This window comes from Cygnus atratus, chromosome Z (genome assembly GCF_013377495.2).
Source record: "Cygnus atratus isolate AKBS03 ecotype Queensland, Australia chromosome Z, CAtr_DNAZoo_HiC_assembly, whole genome shotgun sequence".
In the NCBI taxonomy this organism is placed as follows: Eukaryota; Metazoa; Chordata; class Aves; order Anseriformes; family Anatidae; genus Cygnus; species Cygnus atratus.
In genome coordinates this window covers 44,878,766-44,903,327 of record NC_066396.1, presented here as the reverse complement: position 1 = coordinate 44,903,327, position 24,562 = coordinate 44,878,766, and the positions used below count along the sequence as shown (strand labels likewise).

The 24,562-nt window shown below is 38.2% G+C and overlaps 1 protein-coding gene across 1 annotated transcript in view; it reads left to right on the top strand.

Moving 5' to 3' along the window:
• PTCH1 (patched 1) overlaps window positions 1–24,562 on the top strand; it is a 67,498-nt gene that overhangs the window by 18,682 nt on the left and 24,254 nt on the right. The window contains exons 3-15 of the mRNA XM_035565313.2: window positions 3,629–3,818; window positions 5,090–5,159; window positions 5,274–5,365; window positions 6,729–6,927; window positions 7,537–7,658; window positions 9,247–9,394; window positions 10,206–10,337; window positions 10,655–10,810; window positions 11,406–11,504; window positions 12,648–12,773; window positions 19,776–19,894; window positions 21,253–21,652; window positions 22,133–22,442. Of these exons, the coding sequence (XP_035421206.1) occupies window positions 3,629–3,818; window positions 5,090–5,159; window positions 5,274–5,365; window positions 6,729–6,927; window positions 7,537–7,658; window positions 9,247–9,394; window positions 10,206–10,337; window positions 10,655–10,810; window positions 11,406–11,504; window positions 12,648–12,773; window positions 19,776–19,894; window positions 21,253–21,652; window positions 22,133–22,442 (2,163 nt within the window). The remainder of the gene's footprint in view (window positions 1–3,628; window positions 3,819–5,089; window positions 5,160–5,273; window positions 5,366–6,728; window positions 6,928–7,536; window positions 7,659–9,246; window positions 9,395–10,205; window positions 10,338–10,654; window positions 10,811–11,405; window positions 11,505–12,647; window positions 12,774–19,775; window positions 19,895–21,252; window positions 21,653–22,132; window positions 22,443–24,562) is intronic.

Genomic DNA, 24,562 nt, shown 5'->3' with positions numbered 1-24,562 from the left:
AGCAGACAGACACCCAGAATCTGTTGACAGCACTTGAAGGATAGTGTACAAACTGCTGCCTTGTGTTACCATTGGCCATGAGACCATGTACCGATCTGTTATTTAAATCAGTGTTATGGCTTGCAGGCATTTGTGCCACCAACTCAGCTGTCTAGGCACTAAATTATAAGAAATCATGTAAGAAAGGACTCAAAATCCATCAAGTGACATCTCATCTATCAAAAAAAGGGAGAAAAATGTATGGATTTTGTCACCAGAATGTTAAAGGGAAACAGTTCAGTCTGTCTTCAATATGGAATAAAATGAGAGGCATTTTTACTCCATGTCATATACATGTTTGAACTCTGTAACGTTTTGAGTGTTGCTGTCACCAAATATAAGAAAATAGGGTCCATAAAGGAAAACCACAAAAGACCGCCATATTAATCATTGGTTGTTTTTTCCATTACATCATTTGTCCTGTAGCGTGGAAATTATATGATGAATGTAATATGCTTTTTTTTTTCTTACAAGTATAAGGAATGAGTTTCTATGGAGTGTGCAAATGTTGAGCATAGTTTTGCATGATTTCAGTACACAATGAGGCTAGAGGCTTTAGGTGCATTTCAGTGATATTTTTAGCAGTTTCACCTAGATTTTGGCACCAGCTATGGATACATATATGCATTTTAAAAAAGCAAGAAGAGTGTTTGAACAACAAAAAAAAGAAGTTAATTCTTGTTCAGCTGATTGTGGAGGCTTAAGACCGCTGGGTATGGCAGCCTCCAGAGATTTTTGCAAATTTTCAGTTAAAATAAATGAAATCACAACTGGTAGAAACACACTGTGTTTTGTTTGTTTGTTGTCTTCTTGCTCTTTATTTCTTCTGATACATTGAAAGGCCACTTGCTTCTGGTCTTGTCCCTGTGTTTTCACATAGTCTGTCTTTGGCAGTCAGAATTTTCCTCTGCTGTTTAATTTCATAGTTTCTTTGTATGTGAGTGTTATGTTGTATAAAGTAACTATGTTTGCCTGTGGAGTTATCTTTACTCTATTTGGCACACAAAATGTATGTAATGGACCCGTCAAAAAAACAATTAAATGATGTAATGCCTTAAGAAGAATGCTCAGTAGATCTGTTGTTAAGTTCTGGAATATGTGCCCATGTTCCTGGATGGTTTTGCTATTCCTGTTTTGAATGAAAAGGGGGGGAAAAACAGCTTCTCTTCTGATGACTGACTTGTGTGATGCAGTTTTGATTAGCTAAATCTGCCTTATTCAGTGAAGCTAATGTGGTTTGACAGGACCTTGATTAGGAAGCAATCATTTCTGTTGATAGTAAACAGTTGGTCACTTTCAGCAGAGATAGGAATGCCGTCCTTTGTCTCGAATGACGCATGATTTGTTGGTTTAAGTCCTAGCTAAATTCAAAAGTTAAGTCTGAGCAGAATGGGGGAGAATATAGTACCAGAAGTAGATGTTTATGGTAGACTCCACAGTCCTCATAAAACTGGGGCTTTATTGTCTTGGCTGGCATAGAGACACAAAAGAGGGAGAAAGACATTTTGTCTTCTGAAGTGCTTGCAGCGTAAAGGGCTGCAAAAGAAAGCTCTGGTTCCAAGACATATAGGTTAGGGTAACTGTGGTCCTCTACCCCCTCCCCTGTATTTCTCTAAGACAGAGCAGGTTTTATTAGCATACCGTAGAGTACTGCCCAGAAGGACAGCAGTGGACATGAACATTAGGCTGATGAGTGAAAGTACTGAAATTCAATAAATAAGCCACACACAAAAAAAAATATAACAAATATGATACAGGGGTGTGCAAACTAACTTCCAGTGTGGAGTGATTGTTTAGTTATGGAGGATGCTATTTGACTTGAATTTGCATTTAGCTATGATTTCTGTGCATATATACAGTCAAACGTTTGAGGCAAAGTCTTAAGTGTTTTAGTCTTTTATTCTTGATATAAATTAACAAATTTATTTATTTACCATACATATGCAGTAGTAAAAGGGATGCTAAGAAGTTATAAAGGAAATCTAGGTGGGGGAGTTTTACTTTGCTTTTCATTTTTCTCTTACTGCGAGCTGGCCATTTTTAATGGGTGTGAAGGAGATAATGCCACATGTGACAGGCTGAGAAAACGGAGGTTGTTGGTGAAATACTTATTTTTTCAAAGAATTCTTGATCTAGAGATTAAGTGATGCCTCATGCCAAAACGACAATACAGTTTAATTGTTGAGGGTCCGATTCTGACAGCTTTATCCTTGCAGGGGCCCAGCTTCTTGCCTGGTGGTCCTCTTTGCCCTAGGGGCATTTTATGGGTGGGTTGAGGGCCCAGCTGATGTAAGTATGTCCCTGGCTTGTTCAGACTTGAGAATGTCGTCTCCCACCCTGCCAACTGGTTGCAGATTCGTCTTCCATTATATGGCCTAGGAAGAGATAGATGTGCATGTCTAATTTCTGTTCACACTGTTGCAGAGCTAAACTTTGGCAGTAATTCAGATCACCAGTGCCAAGGTGACTGGGACTGAAAAAAATGTAACAAATTAGAGCAGGTCTGTAGCTTGGACTTCGCAGAGCAATAAAGGTAATAAATTGTAAGAGATGGAAACAACATGTTGGTGGTATTCTTGTCCTCCTCATCTGGATGTGGTCTTGATTCAGCTAGTTGGCTGAATTAATTGACCCCTCCTCCCACATGCACTTGTTAGAGAGACTACAGGGGAGGTTATATGAAGTATATGAACTCGAGCTGAATGCTTTTCTGTAAGTGGGAAGATAATTTTCCATTCTTACGTAATATTTTTGGCAAGGCAAATTGAATATGGCTCCCTCTAGAGCCTGTCTACTTTGTGGTTTCCCTCTGCCTTTTCCTTTGTTCTTTCTTCCTTTTTTATTTATTTTTTTTTTAAATCATGTTTTGGTATGGAGCACACTGTTCAGCTCATCTGGGTTTAGAAACAGATGTTGTGTACTAATTACCTCCTGCATCACAGCATGCTATACAGGTATCGAACTACTAGGGCAAACAGACAATAGACGGTTCGTTCTGCTAAATTCAAAACTACATCTCTTTATGTGAACTTTTTTTTTTTTTTTAATTTTATTTTTTATGTAAGACTGAGAGAAATGTGCGGGTTCACTTACTTTTTCCCTCTTCCATTTTTTTTTTTTGAAGAGAAACGTTCTCCTTCTGCCTTTGCCAAATTATTTAGGAGAAGAGTGTAAATTAAAGCCATTTATCTTGAAATGTGCTATTGGAGCAGACTGTTTATACAAGTGTAAGAAATTGTAACATAGGAGTATTTGGTCTGGTCTGCAAGGAAAAGGTTTTTCTTTTTTCTTCCTTTAAAAAAAAAGACTTTTTACGTAAGGAATATTGGTTATAACATAGAAGAACTGTTTGAGGCTCCAATTTACGCATCGATATTTTAGTGCAGTTGGGGCAATGGTGCTTTTATGAGGAATGTAATTTTTGTTGCAGTGTTGCTAAAATAAATTTGTTACTAGTTATACTGTGATCAGTTTGAGGTAGAATAGTCCATGTGTGTGGCAGAGTATTTTTGACTGGAGAGTGCTCATTGTGTGCATCCTGAATAAGCAATTATCGGCTAATACAAATCTGTTGATTTTTTTCCATCAGTTGGTGGACGAGTGAGCCGGGAGCTAAATTACACACGGCAGAAGATTGGAGAAGAGGCCATGTTTAACCCCCAGCTCATGATTCAGACTCCACAGGAAGATGGTGCTAATGTACTAACAACAGAAGCACTCCGACAGCACCTTGACTCTGCGCTTCAGGCCAGCAGAGTACATGTCTATATGTACAACAGGTAAGGGGAAAAGTTTTCCTGTTACCTGTAACCACTAAAAAGTGGACGCATGATTTCCTTCCCATGTTTTTAAATGGTTAGCACTTCAGAGCCTGTCCCGTAGGACGTTCTGATTTGAACGTCACTTGTTTCTGATACTTGACATTGTGGCATGATAGCAGCGATGATTTGGCTTTTGAGAAATAAAATGGGATAAATGGTGTTGGAAGAGATTTAGAAAACGTACCTCTATGAGCAGCTGTACAGTATCCAACACCTGTCTTCAGTAAGGTGTGATGTCTGTGTTCTTAACATAAGACCTTACTTGTGGGATTCCTGATGTCGAAAAGCCTTCCATATTAAAGATGAATTCCTTTGTTGACACTGTCATGAGGCACATAACGTCTGTGAACACTAGTACAGTTTACTATCCTTCTAGTAGTTTGGATATAAAGGGAAATGGAATTGCGTGAGAAGTGGCAGTGGGTGAAATAACAGCTGTTTGGTAAAGCAGAGTCATAGCAGAATTGGCCTTTAGAGTGTCTGTGCGCATACTGAAGGTTGGGAGTTGCATGTTATCCAACAACAAAAATCTTAAAGGTACATCTTAGGAGTGTACCAGTTTTGGGCTAGTGAGCTATCTTCCTGAAAAGTGGTTCCTTCAGAGTTACTGCTTACATGATGATGTGCCTATGGACACTGTCTGAGGCATGAACCCCAGTATCTTTCAGGACATATCTTCGGCACATCAATGAGTTAATGCCAAGGCTCTAATTGTCTTTTGCCTGGCTCCTGCTTTGTTTTAAGATGCTAGAAGTTACAACAACAGAAGTCGTAATGTATCTGAAAAAGGAAGGCAGAAATCCTAATGGTTTCTTTCCTCCTGCCTGTGAGAGTCGGTTAGGAATATTCTAGTCCTCTGAGCCTGAAGACAACTTCTCTCAGTTGTGTCATAGAGTAATACCTGAAATCACAAGTGGTCTCATTTATATAAAGCCAGATTTCTGTCCCATTAAGCAATGTGGGCCATCCTGCTCATCCAAAAGCAGCTCCATTTACAGAGAGTGTTTACTATAACTGAAACATATCTGTTCTGTAACTGCGAGAAGAAAGGCCTTTGCTTTTTATGTGAGGTGTGATATATCTATGATGAATAAAATTTGCCCTCCTCAGTGATTTGCTACTTGAGGCCAACGTGTGAATATAAGTTGCAATTTTAAAAGTATGTTACATTTTAAAAATAACTTTTCAGTAATTGTTGAAGAAAAATGTGTTATTTATCTTTATTACAGACAATGGAAATTGGAACATTTATGTTATAAATCAGGAGAACTCATCACAGAAGCAGGTTACATGGACCAGGTATGCATAGCAGGGATTTCGTGATAAGGTTTTTGTATTCTCATGATTCAGTTTGCTTAGATTGTAGATTGTATTCTATTCTAACTGTGTTTTTACCCCTTCTGATTTTGACAGATCATAGAATATCTTTATCCTTGCTTAATTATCACTCCTTTGGACTGCTTCTGGGAGGGAGCAAAGCTACAGTCAGGAACTGCCTATCTATTGTAAGCATGCTTTTGTATAACTTTCTAGTCTGACTGATTTTAATTGTGTAACTATGTACGATTTTGAGTTTTAACAAAAAAAAACCTGTAGTGTCTCTACAGAAAATATGCATGGATTATATTTTTTTTTCATTTCTGACTCTAAGAGTTGATTTGTAGGCATTGATTTAATTCCTATGTTGTTTTTTATTATTCTGCTGGCGTGTAAAAGAAAATGTAAGTTCTGAATCCATGCTTTAAGAATTTAATCCTTCTTTTGGAAATAAACTTTTTCTTTTTTCCAATAAATTACAAAAAACATTCCTTAATAAAGATTTTATTCCTAAGAAAATATCTTGGGTTAAATCTCAGGTGTTCCTAAGGACCAAAAAAACAAATCCTTTGCTTATGAGATCATTAAAGAAACTATATATAGTATCTTTTGTGGGTGGTTTCTCACAATTTAGAAGTGTGATATTATAAGCCCTGAATCCTTCAAAGAGTTAATTGTTAATCTGTGCAGGCATTTCTGTTAATTATGCAAGAGTTAGCATTTGAGTTATTGTTTCTGTCCTGGTTTGCATATCTCTGTAAAAGCAATTTGCAATGGCCATCTCGTAACCTTTAGTGTACAGTTTTAGATGGGGAAATAAGGGGGTTTGTGTTTTCTGGTTGGGAGATTCGGAATAATGACTTAAGCCTGGTTAAGCAGATACAGTGTGGTTTGAACCACAGAATAAGGCAGCCAAAAGCCTTTCTAGTCTGTCAACATCACAAATTCAGAAGTGGGGGATGGGAGACGTGACAGTGATAGTGGTGACAGCCATAGTAGCAGGAAAGCTTGATGGTTGATAGTCAAGCTGCCAAGGCATTTGAAGGAGCACAGCATTGTTATAGATAAACAAACATCAGCTTTATTGATTGATTACATCTGCAAGATGATGATTATAGTAACAAGAAGTAATCTGATACTATGAGAAATGCTTTCTTTCCTCAGCCCCCTCTGTTCTTTCCCACTCCCCTCCCCCTAATTCTTTAAAGCAGCAGTTGGCTGCTTTTTTGTTATTTAGGTGCTTGATAATTTATTTTGCTTTTCTTGCAAATGGAAGTATTTTTAATCTGTGAGTACTCCTTTTGATATAATAACTTTGTAACTGAGTATTTTTGTTAGAATTACAACAGGGTTACAAGAAAAGTACATAAAACAAAAGTGCTATTAAAACACACCTTACGCTAAATGAAGCAACCTTACCAGTAAGGGTTATAGCTTGTAACAGAAAATGACTCACTTATTTGTGCAAATACGAATTTTTAAAGTATGCTTGTTTCAGTACTTCTTTTGTCTTCCATTTTTTAAATAATTTCTCCCTGGTTTCTCTTGCAGAGGAAAGCCTCCTTTGCAGTGGATCAACTTTGACCCCTTAGAATTCTTGGAAGAGTTAAAGAAAATAAACTACCAAGTGGAGAGCTGGGAAGAAATGCTGAATAAAGCAGAGGTTGGTCATGGTTACATGGATCGACCTTGCCTGAATCCTGCTGATCCTGATTGCCCAATCACAGCTCCCAATAAAAATTCCACCAAAGTAAGTTTTCCTATCCTTTTGTGTATCTGTTTATGGGAGGAGGGACGCAGGGGAGAGAGAAGAAGGTACCAAGCAATATGTAGTTCATATTCTTGACCAACGTCATTTTTCAGTTCCTGTTATTTTCTGCTAGCCCAGACTCTCTAACTTTCCGTCATTTGGCAACGCGATACTTAATCCTGCATATTTAGAGTGAGAGTGCAGTTGTCAGCTGCTGGCCCAGCATGGCAAAGTGGTGATGGGGCACTTAGCAGACTTAATGCAACAGAGAGAGATGGACAACAGAGGTGGCAACAGAGACTGCTGGAATACAGCTCAGCTACTCTGTACACTCGCACCATGCAGCAAAGCCTTCCTTCAGGGAGGGCCAAGTTTGTTGACATTTGTGAAGAATTTGAAGTAATGGGTCCCAGTTTTATATATCTGTCTCTCAGTCAGGCTTTGGAGAAGATGCTGTTTGATCACTTGATCTGTTGAACACATTTCTCTTTGTGGACCTCCTAGGCTATCTTTAATATCAGTCACTGTAATGCACAGGGTGTTAAGTTAGGGTGTGAGTTTGTCTGAAGTTATGCAACTGCTTAATTGCTTCTTTATCACTTTTTCTAGCCTCTTGATGTAGCCCTTGTTTTGAGTGGTGGATGCTATGGACTGTCAAGAAAATACATGCATTGGCAGGAAGAGTTGATTATTGGTGGTACAGTCAAGAACAGTTCTGGTAAACTTGTCAGGTAAACAAACAAATGGTTAAAGAAAATTTTAAATTTTTTCCCCATTAGGGTTTGGTTTTTGGAGCACGGGGGGAGGATCATGCAAAATCAGCTGCCTTTCATGTGTATTATAAACTGTCGTTTAGGAGGACATGCCTCAAGAGAACAGAATTTAAAAGAGTGATTGGACAATTCTTTAAGGAGGTATCGTTGCTTCCTGCTTCTAACCTCGGAATGATAATGTACATTGCTCAGAAAAAAGGTTTTCTCCTGGCAGCTTTGTTGTTTAGCATGTATGCATAAAGCACTGAACAGCGTTTAAAGCACTGAAAAACTTTGATCATGTTTTGAAATATGACCAAAGGAAAAAGGAGAAAAATAATATGGGTGATGTGCTCACACGTTTAACTTTTCTCAGAATTCAAAAATCTCCACTAAGCTTTTTGTTTAGACTAAATATGCAGAAAAGTCTATTCTTTATGTTACTACATCCTCAATACATTTTTGACTGATAAAAACAAAACCCTTTATTTCAGACCTCTTGAACAAGTCATGGAACACTGGATTTCAGGGGGGGAAAAACGTATGAGAGAGCTGTTCTGAAAAATATAGGACACACTAAGCTAAATGAAGCACAATTCTCCCATATTTAATAGAGAGAACTTTTTCTGGAACTTTTGATACGGATTTTGAATTTTTTTTACATTGACACTAAACATGAAGCTTTATTTCTTGCAATAAGTCTTTCAACAAGTAAAATCATAGAATCATAGAATGGCTTGGGTTGGAAGGTGCCTTAAAGCTCACTCAGTTCCAACCCCCTGCCATGGGCAGGGACACCTCCCACCAGACCAGGTTGCCCAAAGCCCCATCCAGCCTGGCCTTGAACACCTCCAGGGATGGCGCATCCACAGCTTCTCTTGGCAACTTGTTCTTGTACCTCACTAGCTTTACAGTGAAGAATTTTCTCCTAACCTCTGTAGAATCATAAGAATATACTTAGCCAAAAATTTATGTAGCCAAAGAATATATTCTTAGTGAAAAATAAAATAGTTCCTTAACATTCTAAAATTGTTGGATACAGTTGCATACTGTGGAAAGTCAGGATACATAATTGTCATTGTATACTCCTCAAAGCTTTGCAGCCATCATGACTTTAATCTGGTATTTCTCTCCAAGGGTTGAAAAAAAAAACCACCAAGGTCTTCAAATGACAAATTGCCAACAGCATTTACACAGTCTTGTAGAAATAACTGTTCCTGTGGCCTCTTCACAGTAATCTGTCTGTTAATTATGATCCTTACCGCTGATTTACAGGGTTACATTCTTTGCTTACAAAACCTATCCTACCAAAAATAATGGCAAAACTATCATTAACTTCAGGGAAAACAGATTTAGCCTCAATACTGCATAGACCAGTACAGCTGCACCAGATACATAGTAGAATAATTATACTCTGTTCAATTCTAATATGAACACGTGCCCTATAAAATCAAGAACTCCTGCAAGCTCCTATTAGGCTCTCGTTTGGATTTTCATGCCATGAAAATAATTTCCTGAAAAAGCTTATTTTATGCCTCTTCTCCTCTCATTTCTCTCCATGTTACAGTGCCCAGGCTTTGCAAACCATGTTTCAGTTAATGACTCCTAAGCAAATGTATGAACACTTCAAGGGGTATGAATATGTTTCACATATCAACTGGAATGAGGATAAGGCAGCAGCAATTCTGGAAGCCTGGCAGAGGATGTATGTTGAGGTAAAACTGAAAATAACCTAGAATGCTGTACTATAAAATCTTATTGAGATCCACATCTCCTTCTCACAGCTTTTTACAGTATTGCTTCAGGGAAGATGCTTAACTAAAACAGATTTTGCCTCTCGGCTCTAAAGATGATTTATTCTCATTTTAATTGAGAAGCTGCTTGGTTATTCAGATATGAAAAGCCACAAAGGCTTTGCAGTTTGCTCTCTCGCACATTTCTGCTTTGCTGAGAGTGAGAAGGAACTGAAGAGCTGCTTGGAATTCACAAGCAATTGGTTGGCGTGATTATTCTAAAGGTGTCTGGAAAACATTAGCTAGCCGTTGACTGCTCTCCCAGCAGCAGCCCGGGTGGGGAGGCCATGTGACAGTGCCTGGCCTTTGTGTCCCAAACTCTGACCTCTGCTGTGCTGCCTCTGACCTCTGTGAAATGTCCAGGCAGAGGGGGAGAGAGGAGGACCCTGAGGAGCGTGCTGGCCTTGGATTAAAGGCAAAACTCATACAGCAGCAAGTCAGTGCCAGAGTTACGGAAAGAGGAAACCTTTGCACTTCAGCTTTTAAATTAAATGTTTGAAATGAGCTGCGAATGCAGTAGCCTTTCCTGAAGGATGCAAATTTTTGTTTGATAAGGTGTAGCTTGCAGGAAATAATTATAAAATATGCTTGTTTCATATAGCATCAGTGAAATCTCCTGTGTAGGGTGTGTGCTTTAAGAGGAACATAAAGGCAAAAGCAGTTTCAGATGCGTGCTGTAGAAAATGGTAATTTTTCTAACTAGTCACACCAAGTTTTGTTTCTCTTTTCATAGGTTGTTCATCAAAGTGTTGCACAAAACTCTACTCAGAAGGTGCTTTCCTTTACTACAACCACCCTGGATGACATCCTGAAGTCATTTTCTGATGTCAGCGTCATCAGAGTAGCTAGTGGCTACTTACTAATGGTAATAAAACAAATTATATTTATTTATTTGTCTCTGGTAGTAGAGCATGGCTTAAATATCCACTTCACTGTTACCAGTCAATAATCCAGAACATTTTTTGAATACATAAAAAAAAACCACCCTTACAATTGGTAAACATTTGCCTCAGTGTTGTCATCTGTTCCTCTGTGTAACATGTCTAATATGCCTATTTAAAAGTGCCCGTAACAAAGTGTATGTGGGGAAGAGGGTAGTAGCTGTTGGAGAAGGATCCACTCTAATATTTTGCCTTTTTTTTTTTTTTTTTTTTCCCATACCCCCCCCACCCTTCCTTTCAGCTTGCCTACGCCTGTTTAACAATGTTGCGGTGGGATTGTGCCAAGTCTCAGGGTGCTGTGGGGCTGGCAGGAGTCTTGCTGGTTGCTCTCTCAGTGGCTGCAGGATTGGGCCTGTGCTCATTGATTGGAATTTCCTTTAATGCTGCCACAACTCAGGTATTTAGGAGCCACGAGTCCGACGTTATGTTACTAGTACTTCGTTACTGAATAAACACAACTGAATCTTTGAGGAAAAAAAGCTGCCAAAGTATTTTGATTTTAGATTTTATTTGTTCCTTTCTCCTATCTCATAGCTTGTGCTGTGAGAGATTAAGTGACGATGATGTCAAATGATATTAAAGAAAAAGGCAGATATCATTTAGTTTGTATAATTACTAGATTTTGAGCTCTTCATTTTTCTGTGTCTCAATACAAGTGATGGTATCTGGTTGAGCATAGGAAGCTGCAAGAATATATCAGGATGTTATATTTTGAAAATAACTTGAAATATTATCTGATACTCTTTGTTTACCCAAAACTCAAATTACTTTTAGTGAGATTTTGTGCCAGTAAATGGTATACTGGAAGTTCTTTAATGTATTTCAGAATAAAAGTTAATAGCTATATTGCAGCCTTTTGATTTTCATTTTACCCTTGGATATGTATTCAGAGTGTAATGTTAAAGTTACTTTAATTAGCCATGTAACGACTAGCTGCATGGTAGACCATAAAACAACCTTCTTGTTTTTCTTTGTTTCGTTTCTCCCCTAAGGTTTTGCCTTTTCTTGCTCTTGGAGTTGGTGTAGATGATGTTTTCCTTCTGGCACATGCGTTTAGTGAAACAGGGCAGAATAAGAGAATTCCATTCGAGGTAATGACAAAATGGGGAGTTAGGGTAAAAATTTAAAAAAAGGCTTCATATAGAAAAAGATACTTTATCCACACTGAGTAACAATTACAAAAAAAAATGTTTGTTTTTTTTTTTCCTAGAGATCTTTTCCTGATTTGTACAATATAAATTCTGCCCAAAATTTTTGTGGAAGTCAGTGTAAATTTGGGAACATACTCAAATGTGAGTCAGACATTAAAATGATGAGTGTTTTTAATAGAAGAGCACAAACATTTTAGGGTGAAAACAAAGAGAAGGAAAAAAATATATTTGTATTATGTTACCTTTATTTTTTTGTTATGACCTTTAACTTGAGATTTTACTTTTTTTCTGTTTTTCTTTACTGTTACTTATAATTGACAATGACATTACAAAGCGTAACATGTTCATGTTATAAAATCTAAGATGTCATCTTGTGATCTTTTCCTTTTAGTGACCTTTTTTATCCTCAGTCCAAAGTTTCATATCCAAAGTACAAATCATTTAAAAGTAATGTACACTTGCCCGTCCTGTTCTGTACAAACAATGTTTTCCATGTGCTCTTTGCAGCTGGTTCAGCATGCAGTTACGATAACCTCACTCTGCTTCAAAATAGCCTGTTGGGTTGGGAAAGTGTCCTGCGCTTATGTTGATTTCTGTCCTTTTTTTTTTTTCCATCTGTGTGTGATTCCTGGGTTTGGGGTTGCTGGTTTTTTTTTTGTTATATCTATCTTCAAGATCTGTAGATATGTTATGTATCTGTGTTATCAATGCACACTTATTTTGTCTGAAAAATGTTAAGAACACTAAGTGACTCCACCACTAGACAATGCATTCTAGTTAAATTACAAATCTATTTGATGTAATGTCAGTATCAGTTTAGTTGTGTCTACTGAAGGTAGAATCAGGTTTGATAATGTCTTTTACCCTTAAAAAAACATCAGCACTTAATGTGTCATATTCTTTTCTCCTGGACAGCATACTTAGTATATTTTTTATTGAAATACTCCGAAATGCACACTTTTATTCAGAATTCCCTTGTAATAGTTTTTCACTGTTAATGTGTTACATCTGTAGGATGACCCCTTCATTTGCAGGACATCACCTTATTCACATGACTTCTAAGATACACCATTTGTTTTGCAGGACAGAACAGGTGAATGTTTGAAGCGAACAGGAGCAAGTGTAGCCCTTACATCTATCAGCAATGTTACTGCTTTCTTTATGGCTGCCTTAATCCCTATTCCTGCTTTACGAGCATTTTCACTCCAAGTAAGTTTACATGCTGTTTTGTTAGCTCTTGTAGATTAGTCCCATTATGGGACTAATGATGATGATACCTGTTAGTGATAGTAGTGAATTCCATGTTCAGTGCTTCTGCAGTTCACTGAACCAACGTGTAGTCACTGTCTACCATAGATCTGGGTAATAACAACAGCTGTCTGCCCTTGATTGCGCTCCTCCCATTTCTCATGCCCGGAGTCTCTTGCATCATATTGGCAGGTGAAAGAACACCCTGTCCCACCACAGCTGGGGTGAGTTGCAAAAAGCAAGATGTGTGCATCTAAGCAGAAAAAAGCCACCAGAAAAATTTGCATTCTTATGGCAGTCAAAAGCATTGGCCTGTCCTTTAGTGTACACTGTAACGTTCCTAAGTAGAAATTTTAATCCTTTAATTCAGGTTTGTCGAATTTGCTGCTTTTCAGAACTACAATAAAAGTTCAGTGACAGCAGCGAGAATGCATTTGCCATATTAATTTTTACTAAAACTTCTTTGTACTGCCTTGTTCCCAATGTAATTTTAACAAAGCCTTGGAGAAAACTTCAAGAATTTTATATTCCAACTGCTTTGAGAGAAAATGTGAATTTTATGTGCTGAACCATGTATCGCTCTCTCTCCCTTTTCCTCTGTCTTCTTGTATTTGTTTGTGACAATATAACTTCAGGAAGATGAACTGTTAAGGGTGCTGAAGAAAGCTGCCTTTAAAAGCAAGGGCTCTTTGAAGAAGGCTTTGGGAGGTTCCCATCAGACACTGCTTTGACACACAAACAATTTATAGCACTGTCTGACCTTGGTGCAGAGCAGGCAAACCATACTTTTTCAGTAGCCGTTTTTCTTCTGATGTAGTCTGGTTCTCCAGTCATTTTTCATTCTCCTTGAGCCCTTGGCTACCCAGAGGAAGCAAGGGCTGTAATTTTTCTTAATACATGTTGCAATTATTGCTGTTTTCTGAAATTTAGGTATGCCTACATTAAGCTGTAAAATAGTAAACTGTTTATGATCGCAGCTACATGGCCAATAAGCATTAATAACTCATTTACCACTTTTTTCTCAATAGGCAATTTGGTAGTGAATAATAGAGGAAGTAAAGGCCTCAATGGTTTGCTGCACAATTGAGAAGCAGTTATCTGTGGCAACTAAAACTAGAGCTTTGGTCCTGAATGGTTAGAAGTATTTAGTTCTGCTGACTTGCCAAAACCTAAATGTCTATTCTTACAGGCAATGTTACAGTGGATTATTTTATATTATGGCAAAGACCAGTCTTAAGATGTGAAATATTTTTGAAGTGTAGTACTTCTTATTTTGGAAGAAGTGATTTATGTCTTTTAAATCTGTGGCCCAAAATCAAGCATCCGACATGTACCTTAAGCAGTTAATGGGATACTGGAGACCTTCTCTAAGAATCTGAGGAGAAGTCTTGTTTTCCTGTTGTCTAGCTTTATAGTAACGGTGTTTTGCAGAAGTTAGTTTAGCTTAAACACGTCTTGTAAGAAGTACTCAACAGAGATTGGCCATTTTGACCTAAACATACTGCTAAGCCGTCAAGTGAGAGCCGCCAAAATTAATTTTTTTCTTCTCTGATGAAATTTTGCTCAGCCTGTCTCTGTTCTCATTCTTCACATCAGAACATGACAGGTTGCCTTGGGAAAATAAATGGAGACAACAGCTGTAAATGTAATCTGAATATAAGTTAGATATACCTTTCCTAGAGTCGTCTTGCCTGCTGCCACCATGTAGGCTGAATCAGTGGAAGTTCAGAAAATCCACCAAACAAAATGACAAACAAAAAGTTCTCGATGAGATTTCAACATATTCCTGTATGAACACGTTGACGTTATTCAGAATAAAAACATCGCGATCAAAGTTCTTCTTAAGGCAGTGATTAATATGGAATTTATGTGTAGGAGCACTTGGGTGTTCAGAAACTGATGTTTGAGTTGCTCAATCTTTTCTCACTTGCATATGTAGTCTGTCTTTGGTCACAAATAGCAACGCTGTGCATGTATCTTAAAGATGCAAAAATGTGCAAAAAAAGGGTAGCTGGAGACCTGTACTGAGGATTTATTGGAAATAGAGCAACATATGTACGTAAGCTAATACGACATTCCCAAAGCATCTGTTACTTGTTTTGTCCATCTTCATCAGGTAAAATCAGTGGTAGGTGAGGCATTAATTACAACATTTAGAATCAGATAACTATGGCAGGTTTTGGTGGGTGGTCTGTGTTTATATATAGATTTCTTTATTTACAGTCTTTTTCCTCCCTCTCCCTCTTATTCAGCCTTGTTTAAACAAGGACTCTTTGCTGTCTTTGATAGCTCCCTAGCAAGACTTAGAAAGCAATGAAATACTGCAGTTTACTTTTCACAGATGCTGCCTTCTTCTCATCTAGATAGTGAATTTTTAACAGATGGGCTTAAAAAAGGATTGCTCTTGACCTTATTTTGCTCTTCATACACTTTCCTTAAGACATTGCAAGATAATTGTCAAAGTTTCCATAACTTTTGAGGCCCACTATCTGTAAAATAACCCAGCTGCTGAAGGAGAATAAATGGTTTCCTGCATGTGCAAGTCAAACTTTTATTTAGAAACTCACATTTTACATATCAATGCTTTGTTCTTTCTCAGCTTCTGTCCTGTTCTGCCAGCTAAAGCAGTTCATTGATACCTCTGAGTTTTTCATTTACTTCACAGAACTTAAGCACTGCAAGTTTGCTGCTGTTTGGTTCACTAGGGTTAGCTCTTGCTGAGTTAGAAAAAAATGGAAATTGGTCATTTTGAAAGTGAGATTTTAAAAATGAATTCTGTTATGTGGATAGAGACTATTTTAGCTTTTTTAATGTTTGCATTTTTTTCATTTATTGATCTCATTAGCCCCTTATTTAAGCAGTTTTAGGCTCTGAGAAGCTGCATGTATCCCAAATATTCAGTCCCAAGAATAACCTGTAGGAGAGTGCTCAGGACTGTGAAGAAGTAGGTTCTGAATTTTCAGATGCATGTCATCTCTTAAAATTGGGAGTTAGGTGGAAGAGAGGTTACCAAATAAATCCACTGAAAGTGTTTGAAGTTTGCTGTAGGAATGTCTTAAACATAGTACTTTTTTTTTTTTTTTTAAAGTGTAAACAAGGGAGACATGGTAGAATGTAACTACCACTGGTCTGAATTCTTTCCTCAGACAGAATGTTCAGACACCTTTGTGGAATAAATTCCGCCCGAAAAAAGAGAAGGCATGGTTTCATAAAAAAAATCACATAACTTTTCTTGCTTACACCACAAACTTCCTCCGCATCAACAGAGGAGTGGTGTAGATTCAGTAATGAGCAGAAGTGGAACTTTGCCCATTAAGTCTTAGCAGTACCTTTTTCCCTCATGGTAAGAATGACAAGTTTATTTTTTTTTATTTTTTTTTGTAAATGTTAAAGTGCATTACCAGGTGCTGGTGGTAGGTTTGTGGACAGAAAGAATGTAAGTTTTTAAGCTCATTCTATTATCTTACTCTGCTCAAGCTGTTTGTCCCCCTCCTTTTACCCACATCTTTTAGCTTTCCCTGCTCCTGACATGAGAATTTAACAAGCAAAATTAAAGCCTAAGGGGAAGAGAAGGGGGGGCGCAGGAGGGGGAAGTGAGTCTGTACGCTGTCAGGAGGGAGTTGCAGATAGGCAGCAGTGGGGTGGAAGTTTCCCTGACAGACCTCCTCGTCTGTTCATCACCTCTGGCTATACAGCACACCCATTCTCCTTGGGTGGGCTGCCAGGAATGGCAAATAGCAGCACATACCTTCAGCAGGGCCCCAGCCTACCAGCTTGGCTCCCTTCTCCCTTGCTGCCTCCAGCACAGACTGCCATTCTTCTGTCTCAGCTAACAGTTGCAGCAGCAATCATATTTTTAGGCTGTGCATTATGAAAAGATGCAAAATCAGAGCAGGTTTCTCAGAAAATGACCAGTGTTTATACTGATAAATGGATATTTTTTTTTAATTCCTTCTGATCTCATTTCATTGAATGCCCTCATTTACCACCCATGGGTAGGCCCTGTTTTTTCCCCTTCTAGTACTAATCTTACCTTTGTTGATTTCTTGAGAAGGAAGTCTAACGCCCTTTCCCCTTGCATTTGATCATTTTTCTATTAAGTGGCAAGAGCAGATGCCCTGTTCTGAAAAGTCCTAAGCATGCTTTCAGCATGGGTATTGCTAACAGATTGCCTATACTCTGGAAGCTCTGCTACCACAGATTTCTGTTGGTGCTTTTGCAGTGAATGTAATCGTTGCAGGTAGATGATGTTGCCGCGATCACATTTTTCATATCTTCCCGTTCCCAGCCATCAGGGAAGGGGAGGTAGTAGCTAATGCTGGGATACTGGGAGGGGAGGTAGTAGCTAATGCTTCACCTTCATAGACTGGGTCACCCTCAACGGTTCTTCCATCCCTCTCTACTTGTCTTAACTTGGTCTACTCCGTGTCGTGCTATTCCAGGTGCCCCTGGAGCTGGGGATGTGCAGCAGGAACTGGGAGGCATGCTCCACTTTACCAGGTCATAGGGTGACTTTTGCTGAGCCTACAAATAAGAATTAGTAGAAGAACAATGTTTCACCTATTTTATTCGACTGTGAAAACTGAGCACTGTTGCAACCTTGAAATGCTGGTGAGGTGGGTGGGGGAGAGAAAGGAGAGAAATGTGGTGTTAAGCTCTAGGAATATGTTTAAATACAAACTAGAACAGAGATGTTTTTTTAAAAATAATTGACTTGCAGAGTTAGTACTTTGACACTGGCATGGCACATTGGAAAACCTAGTTAAATCTAGAAGATATACCATGCTAATAGGTAGATTTACTATTTGTAGTTGGAATAGTTTTGATTCTTCCTTAAAAAATGTATCCCTGCCATACACTTGAGTATTAGTTCTCGGGTTTAGTGGCATTTAAGATTCAAAGATGTTGGGGTCTATAGAGGGAACTGGTAAGGCATGAACTATATGTAGAAGTTTACAGAGAAGGATTGGAGGACTTAATGTTAGTTTTTCAGCCATGCAGGGAGAAGTAAGAACTAGAGTCAGGCCTCAGCTGAGGTTTTTGAACATCTCGGTAAAATTTAGCTGATAGAAGATCTTTGTTAGACACAACTAATTATTCATGTAATATGGGTGACTGAACTTTCTCTGGTTTAGCGGAAATAAAGGGAGTGTTTGTACGAACCAGGTCCAGCAAACACCTTGCTTGCAACAACAGCTATTTGTTTTTTTCTGGCAGATTCAGTTTATTCTGGAGAGGATCAAAAGGAAATCGCTTTATCTCAAAGTCTTGGCTATGACCTTAAATACCTTTCTGTGTGGATATTTATAAAACATGAAATAGTTATTGGATCTTTTCTCTCTAAGATGGTTAAGTGCTAATTAGGTTTTAAGTACTAGATAAACTCTGTTTTAGTAGTTATTTCTACAGACACATGGCAGGACCAAAATTTTACTTTAAGCTGGCTGGAGACAACAAAAAAGAAGCACCAGTAAACACCACTTTGGTGTACAATATGTTTATGATTGAAGTAACAAGAAAATATTTACATAACTGATTCTGTCATTCTCAGAAAACTAAAAATAGTACCTAGTCTTTTAATCATACTTTACAGCTTCATAACTCTCAAAATCATTAAGTATGTTAATATATTGATTTTCAAAGGTAAGGGAAGAATCAAAATTGCATAATTTAGAGACACGTAAGTCACGAATTTTTAAAACATGAACATATATTCAGCTGCCAATTTTGAAGCCTGATTTTTCAACATCAAAACCAGACATTTATTTATTTTGGAAGAAGGAGGGCATGTTTATGTCACGTTCACCACTTCATTCTTGTAGCCCAACTTTAGTTCTTTTTTTTTTTTTGACTGCTAGTTTGTATGGTTTCCCCAACATGAAATTGGGCTGCTTTTGAGATGCCTATTGCTTATTTTAATGGATAAAATATAAGGATTCTTTCTTTTTAACCTGATGATGACTGAATACACGTGTTTTTTTTCAGTGTGTCTCCTACACTACTACTGTCTTCCAGTCCTATCTGTGCCCAGGCTTCCCCTTTTTGAGAGCTAGTTCTCTCAGCAATTCTGCATTACAAATAAATGCTCTTAATAATAATAATAGAAGCTGCATCACGTGTGTTTATGGAGATTCTCTGTGAATCTCTGTGTGGGAAGGGTTTGAATATGGTTTGAAGGTGGGTGTGCAGGGAGTTTATTTTTTTTCCTTAAATAATGTTCACTTTACAAATTACACCAAGTATTCTTCCAATTTAGGATGTATTCTTGTTCCAATTTAAGACTCCTTTTGGTAGCCTTGGTCATTAATCAAGTTCTGTTAAGCATGTTAATACATAGATTTACTATGTGTTGTTAAATTAGTTTTGGTTCTTCTTTGAAAATAATAGCAGATAATCCCAAAATGTTACTCTTTCTGGCTAGACTTTTAAGTAAGTACATCAAGTGCATAATATTAAACTAAATAGAGCGGTTTCATTAAAATTTGATTAAACCTTTATTTCATTACTGATTTAATAATGTGCTTTAACGTTATTCTAATGTTTAAATTACTTCAGATCCCTTAACTTCAATCCTTGTTCCAGCTTTGCTTTTGCTTCCATTTTTTTTTTTACCGTGAGACTCTGAATAGGGCACAATCTCAGACCAAGGAGTGGTGATTTATTAACTTTGTTTTTCTGCTTTAAAAATCACAGCGCAACCACATCTCCAGGCACAGGCATATTAAAATATAAGAAGCTTAATGTTAAAAGAAATTAATTAACTACAATAGTACTACCACAATGGCACTAAAAAGTGAAAATGTACCTCCCAGTTCCCTCAGGGAGAAGCTTGAAAGCATCTGACATGTTGATATGATAAATGGGTGGATAGATGAGAACTGAAAGGAGGTTTTACGCTTTGTGAAGGAGATGCCCTACATGGGACTTAGTAACGACACTGCTTCTCTTATGATTGATCTCTAGGCAGCAGTTGTGGTGGTATTCAACTTTGCTATGGTTCTGCTAATATTTCCTGCTATCCTGAGCATGGACCTTTATCGTCGAGAAGACAGGAGGCTGGATATATTCTGCTGTTTCACAAGGTGAGAATGTGTGACAGATTGATAGATGAGGTGTGTCTTTTTTGTGGTCACCAGTCAATGCCACTGTTGCCAGTCAACTCCGTGGTCAATAGTGGGAGTTCACTGCAGCAGGGTCTGTGTGTTACTGTCATGGTTTGATTTCTAGTGACTAAATTGTGTTTGCTACTATGTTTTTTACCAGAGGGGAAAAGTTAAAGTCTATCTGTCTCTCTCTCGTCACCTTTCGTCATCTTTGCTTTTCACACTCACCTAGGAGCAGACACGGTTTGGCTTTTTCATTTTGATATCAAAGAGAGAAAGCACTTTCCTAAATTTGTTTCTGCAGGAGTGGTTAGAACAGGGAACTGATCACAAGAGAGTAGTCTTGCTTTTTGTTTCTGATTCAGTCATGCTTTCACTGGATGGCCTAATGTACTTGGATTTTGGAGGCCTAATTGCTAGAAGTAGCAGACAATCAGGCTTTCCCTTTATTCTCCCATCTACAGTTGTGCCAAATGTATCAGAATTTGGGCCCATTTAGATAAGAGGCAATTCAGTTAATGCTTTGTATAGGCAAGCAACATTCTGAATTCTTCATTTTTTGGTGGATTTTTTCACTTGATGAAAAATACCTGATAGTGCTTTCCATTGTTAATTTGTCATTTCTTATTAAAGGAAGAGGTTTGTCTCTGGTATTATTTTTTTTTTTAAATAAACTAGGTATATGTTAGGTTCTTGCATAGACTAAAATAAAGGGAATGCTTCAAAGAAATACTTTTGTAATTTTGTCTCTTCGTGTAGCCCATCCTTCCTGGAAATTAATCCTTGCATATGTTTACTTCATTTTTAAAACATTCAGTGAGTGTATGGCAAGTGGTTTCAAGCTGCCTCCCAAACGTCTGAGATCTTATCCAGAAGGCCCAAATATTATTTAACAGTTACTTTAATAGTTCTAAACAGAAGAACTCAGTATGTCATGTGTTTACATTTTGATCTAAATAGCTTAATTCTCAGCATGGGCACATGGATGCAAACTCATGCATTGTGCATTCAGACTGTGTGACTACCTAGCTATTGACCTGATTAGCATGTGTAATTAATGGAGTTATATGAGTTGATGTCAATGTCTTCAGACAAATACGGGTTCCTTTTTTGCTGAGCACAAGAAACGTGCGCATATTCTCTGAGGCCTGCAATTAGAACCACGTCTAAGAAGTGTCTGCACATAGAGGTGCAGAAGAAAATCTATGTCAAAGCACGACGCTTAACTAACTTAAACCATCTAATAGTAGTAAAAGCAGTTTCAGCCAGAAGCAGATTATCTAACCTAGTCTGAATAAAATAAAGATGTGAACAGATGTTTTTCTTTTCTCTTACAGTCCATGTGTCACTAGAGTGATTCAGATTGAGCCTCAAGCATATGCGGAAAATGATAATACTTGCTACAGTCCTCCACCCCCGTACAGCAGTCACAGTTTTGCACATGAAACCCAGATTACAATGCAGTCTACCGTGCAGTTGCGCACAGAATATGATCCCCATACGCAGGTGTACTACACCACAGCAGAACCGCGCTCAGAAATATCTGTACAGCCTGTGACAGTGACTCAAGATAATCTTAGCTGCCAGAGCCCAGAAAGCACAAGCTCGACGAGGGATTTGCTTTCCCAATTTTCAGACTCCAGTATGCATTGCCTTGAGCCACCCTGTACAAAGTGGACACTCTCAACTTTTGCAGAAAAACATTACGCTCCATTCCTCCTAAAACCAAAAGCTAAGGTAACCAGAGAACAATTTACCTGTTTCTCAAAAATGGACTTCTGCCTTGTCTAGTAAGAAAACTATCCTGACAGGAATAATAAATATAAGGAATAAATAGAATTATTTTGGAGTAATAATTCATAATAATTTAAAGCTATATTCATACCTTAAAAAAATTATCTTTATAGCCATGTAGTGACATAGTTTTTAAGTTAAGAGAGAGGGTATTGCTGACTTTCAGTAACATAAGCTTGTGAACTCTGAAACTAAAGCCACTTTTTAACTTTGTTACTGTGTAAGTTTTTCGTCAGTGATATAGAGCCCCTTCAATAAAACACAGTTTAGCCTTGTCGTATGTGTATATGAAAAGAAAAGAAATGAAACTTTAGAAGTATGCTGATGGGTGCAAATTTTGATCCTGGTTCTTCAGCATGCTGTTGTGAATTGCTAGTTTCTTTAAAAACCTAACACCAAATGCATTTCCATTTTTTCTTGCAGATTGTGGTTATTTTTCTTTTCCTGGGTTTACTTGGGCTCAGCCTTTATGGAACTACCCGGGTAAGAGATGGACTAGATCTCACAGACATTGTACCACGGGAGACACGGGAATATGACTTTATTGCCGCACAGTTCAAGTACTTTTCATTCTACAACATGTACATTGTGACACAGAAAGCAGACTATCCAAATGTCCAGCACTTACTCTATGAACTTCACAAAAGTTTCAGCAATGTGACATACGTTTTGTTGGAAGAGGATAGGCAGCTTCCCAAAATGTGGTTGCACTACTTTCGAGACTGGCTGCAAGGTAAGAGGAAAATTGCATGAACCTTTCTTCATTTTTCAGTAGCAACCACTTATTCAATGTAGTAATGCTCCTGTCTTCCAGTATGACTACGCAGTTAAAGGCTGCTTGCATCAGGGGCATATCTAGGTTCTGATCTGATTTTGGACAATGCCTGGCTGTTTCTCCAACAGTTCAGTTCTGTGTGGCTAAGTTTACTCCCTCTTAAGAAAGTTTTGAAGCTTTAAAGATTATATTCTTGAGAGGCCATCTCATGCCATTCATTTCTAAGCAGCTAGTGAGGAGTTCTGATTTCTAATTAATGACTAAATACAGCCCAGTATCTTGGGAAAATAAATGTTTGCTGAGTGTTTTGAGAACAGTAAATGAAAAGTCCCAGTTCAGCAATGTATTTTGGCACACGATTAACTTTCAGCACATGAGTGATCCTGTTGGCTTCAGCTGGGACTGCTGGCATGAAGAAAATTCAGTGTGGCTTAGGCGTTTTATTGGACTGGGAGTGCACCACACATTCTAGATTTCCAGTCAAGTGTCCTCACTCTTTCTGTGGTGCTGCTTTTTCTGAGGTGAATTGTAAAGGGTTGTGGGGAGACAAGAGGAGGCATGGCCTTTCAGGTACTATGATGATAATTAAGATGATAATTAAATTGAAGCCAGCTTATTAAAGATGTTAAAGATATTATAATTACACGTGTTGAGACAAATAACTGTTTTGTATTTAAAATAAATGGTACAGTTACATCTCAGCAAATTTAACAGTTCTCTGCTGCAAGCAAACACGTTCTGCTTAGAAATATGCCGGTCCTACCTCTGCTTTTCTGTTGGAAGAATCTACAGGAAGCTTTTTGCCAAGAGAAGAATAAATTATGCTGATCTAGTGAAAATATAAATTTTAACCGTAACTGTTCACAGATAACCAATGTAGCCAATGAATCTTAGAAAATATTTGCATAGCTGCCAGTATTTGGGGTATTTTCTTCCTTCTGAAAATATCCCAAGCAATATTAGAAAAGAAGAGGCATCTAAGTGACATGCGTAATAAACAAAATTACCAATTTTCTTGTGTGTTCAGTGCATTGATAAAATCAAGCAGAGCAGGGTCTCAGCTATTAGCTTTGTTGGTTTTTTGATGTTTATTACATGTATTGGATCTGTTCATTACAGTCTCCTTACTGTAAGTTTTACTTGAAATATTTTGCTCACATAAGCATATTGAGCTGCAAGGGAAGGCAAGACCAGCAGAAAGAAAATTCAACATAGCTTATATGTCTTTCTGGATTGGAACCTTAATATACTTTGTAGCTTTGTAAGCAAGAATCTTTCTATATGCTTTTCCAAACTCTCATAATGCTTCTGTTTATGTTATTTCTTTTGCGGTTACTTTTTCTGTTGTCCAAAACACTAGGGAAAAATGTGTCTGGTCCCACCCCTGTGGAACCCATGAGGTAGGTAGGAATCTGAGAAGATTGTGTTCACAATCTTCGTGTATTAGTGCTGAATCTGAGCATAGCCTGCCAATGATAAAACGAGGAAAAGGTGCCCTTGGATCTGCGTCTTTGCTGTCTGCTCACAGTGAAACGCTGGAGGCTAGCCCACTTGGTGTTGCTCCAGGGGTTGTTCCGTGCCTCCTCTCCCAGGCCTTCCACTTACCTCCCTGGATCTCTTCCATTTTGGTTGCCTCTCCATAATCACCTCCTAGTGCTAAGGACTGTCTGTGCGCCCCGCCACCCAATGCCTACACATCTCCTCTGTGCTGTATGTACATGTTCATAAATGACCTTTCCAAGTCTGCACTAGTCTTAGGGGTGTTCCTGTTCTCTTCTTATTGCCCGTGGTTACTTTTCCCTTTCTGGTCCATATTAGCTTGCGGGCCCTCCCTCCTCGCCCTCTGCTGTTCCCACACTAGAGGAGCTGTGGGTGTCCTAGTACCCTGGATGCCCAGAGCTAAAATGTTACATGGGAATGGTCAGGGGCATTCCCAGGATGGAAGTGTTGGCTTGTGGTGGTTGAAGTGGACGTGCCAGCTCTGTGACTGAAGGCACATTTTTTTGCCTGCTGATCACTCACGGGTTTCAAATTAATCATTATGATTACTACTCAGCACTTAGGCCTGTATCCTTACC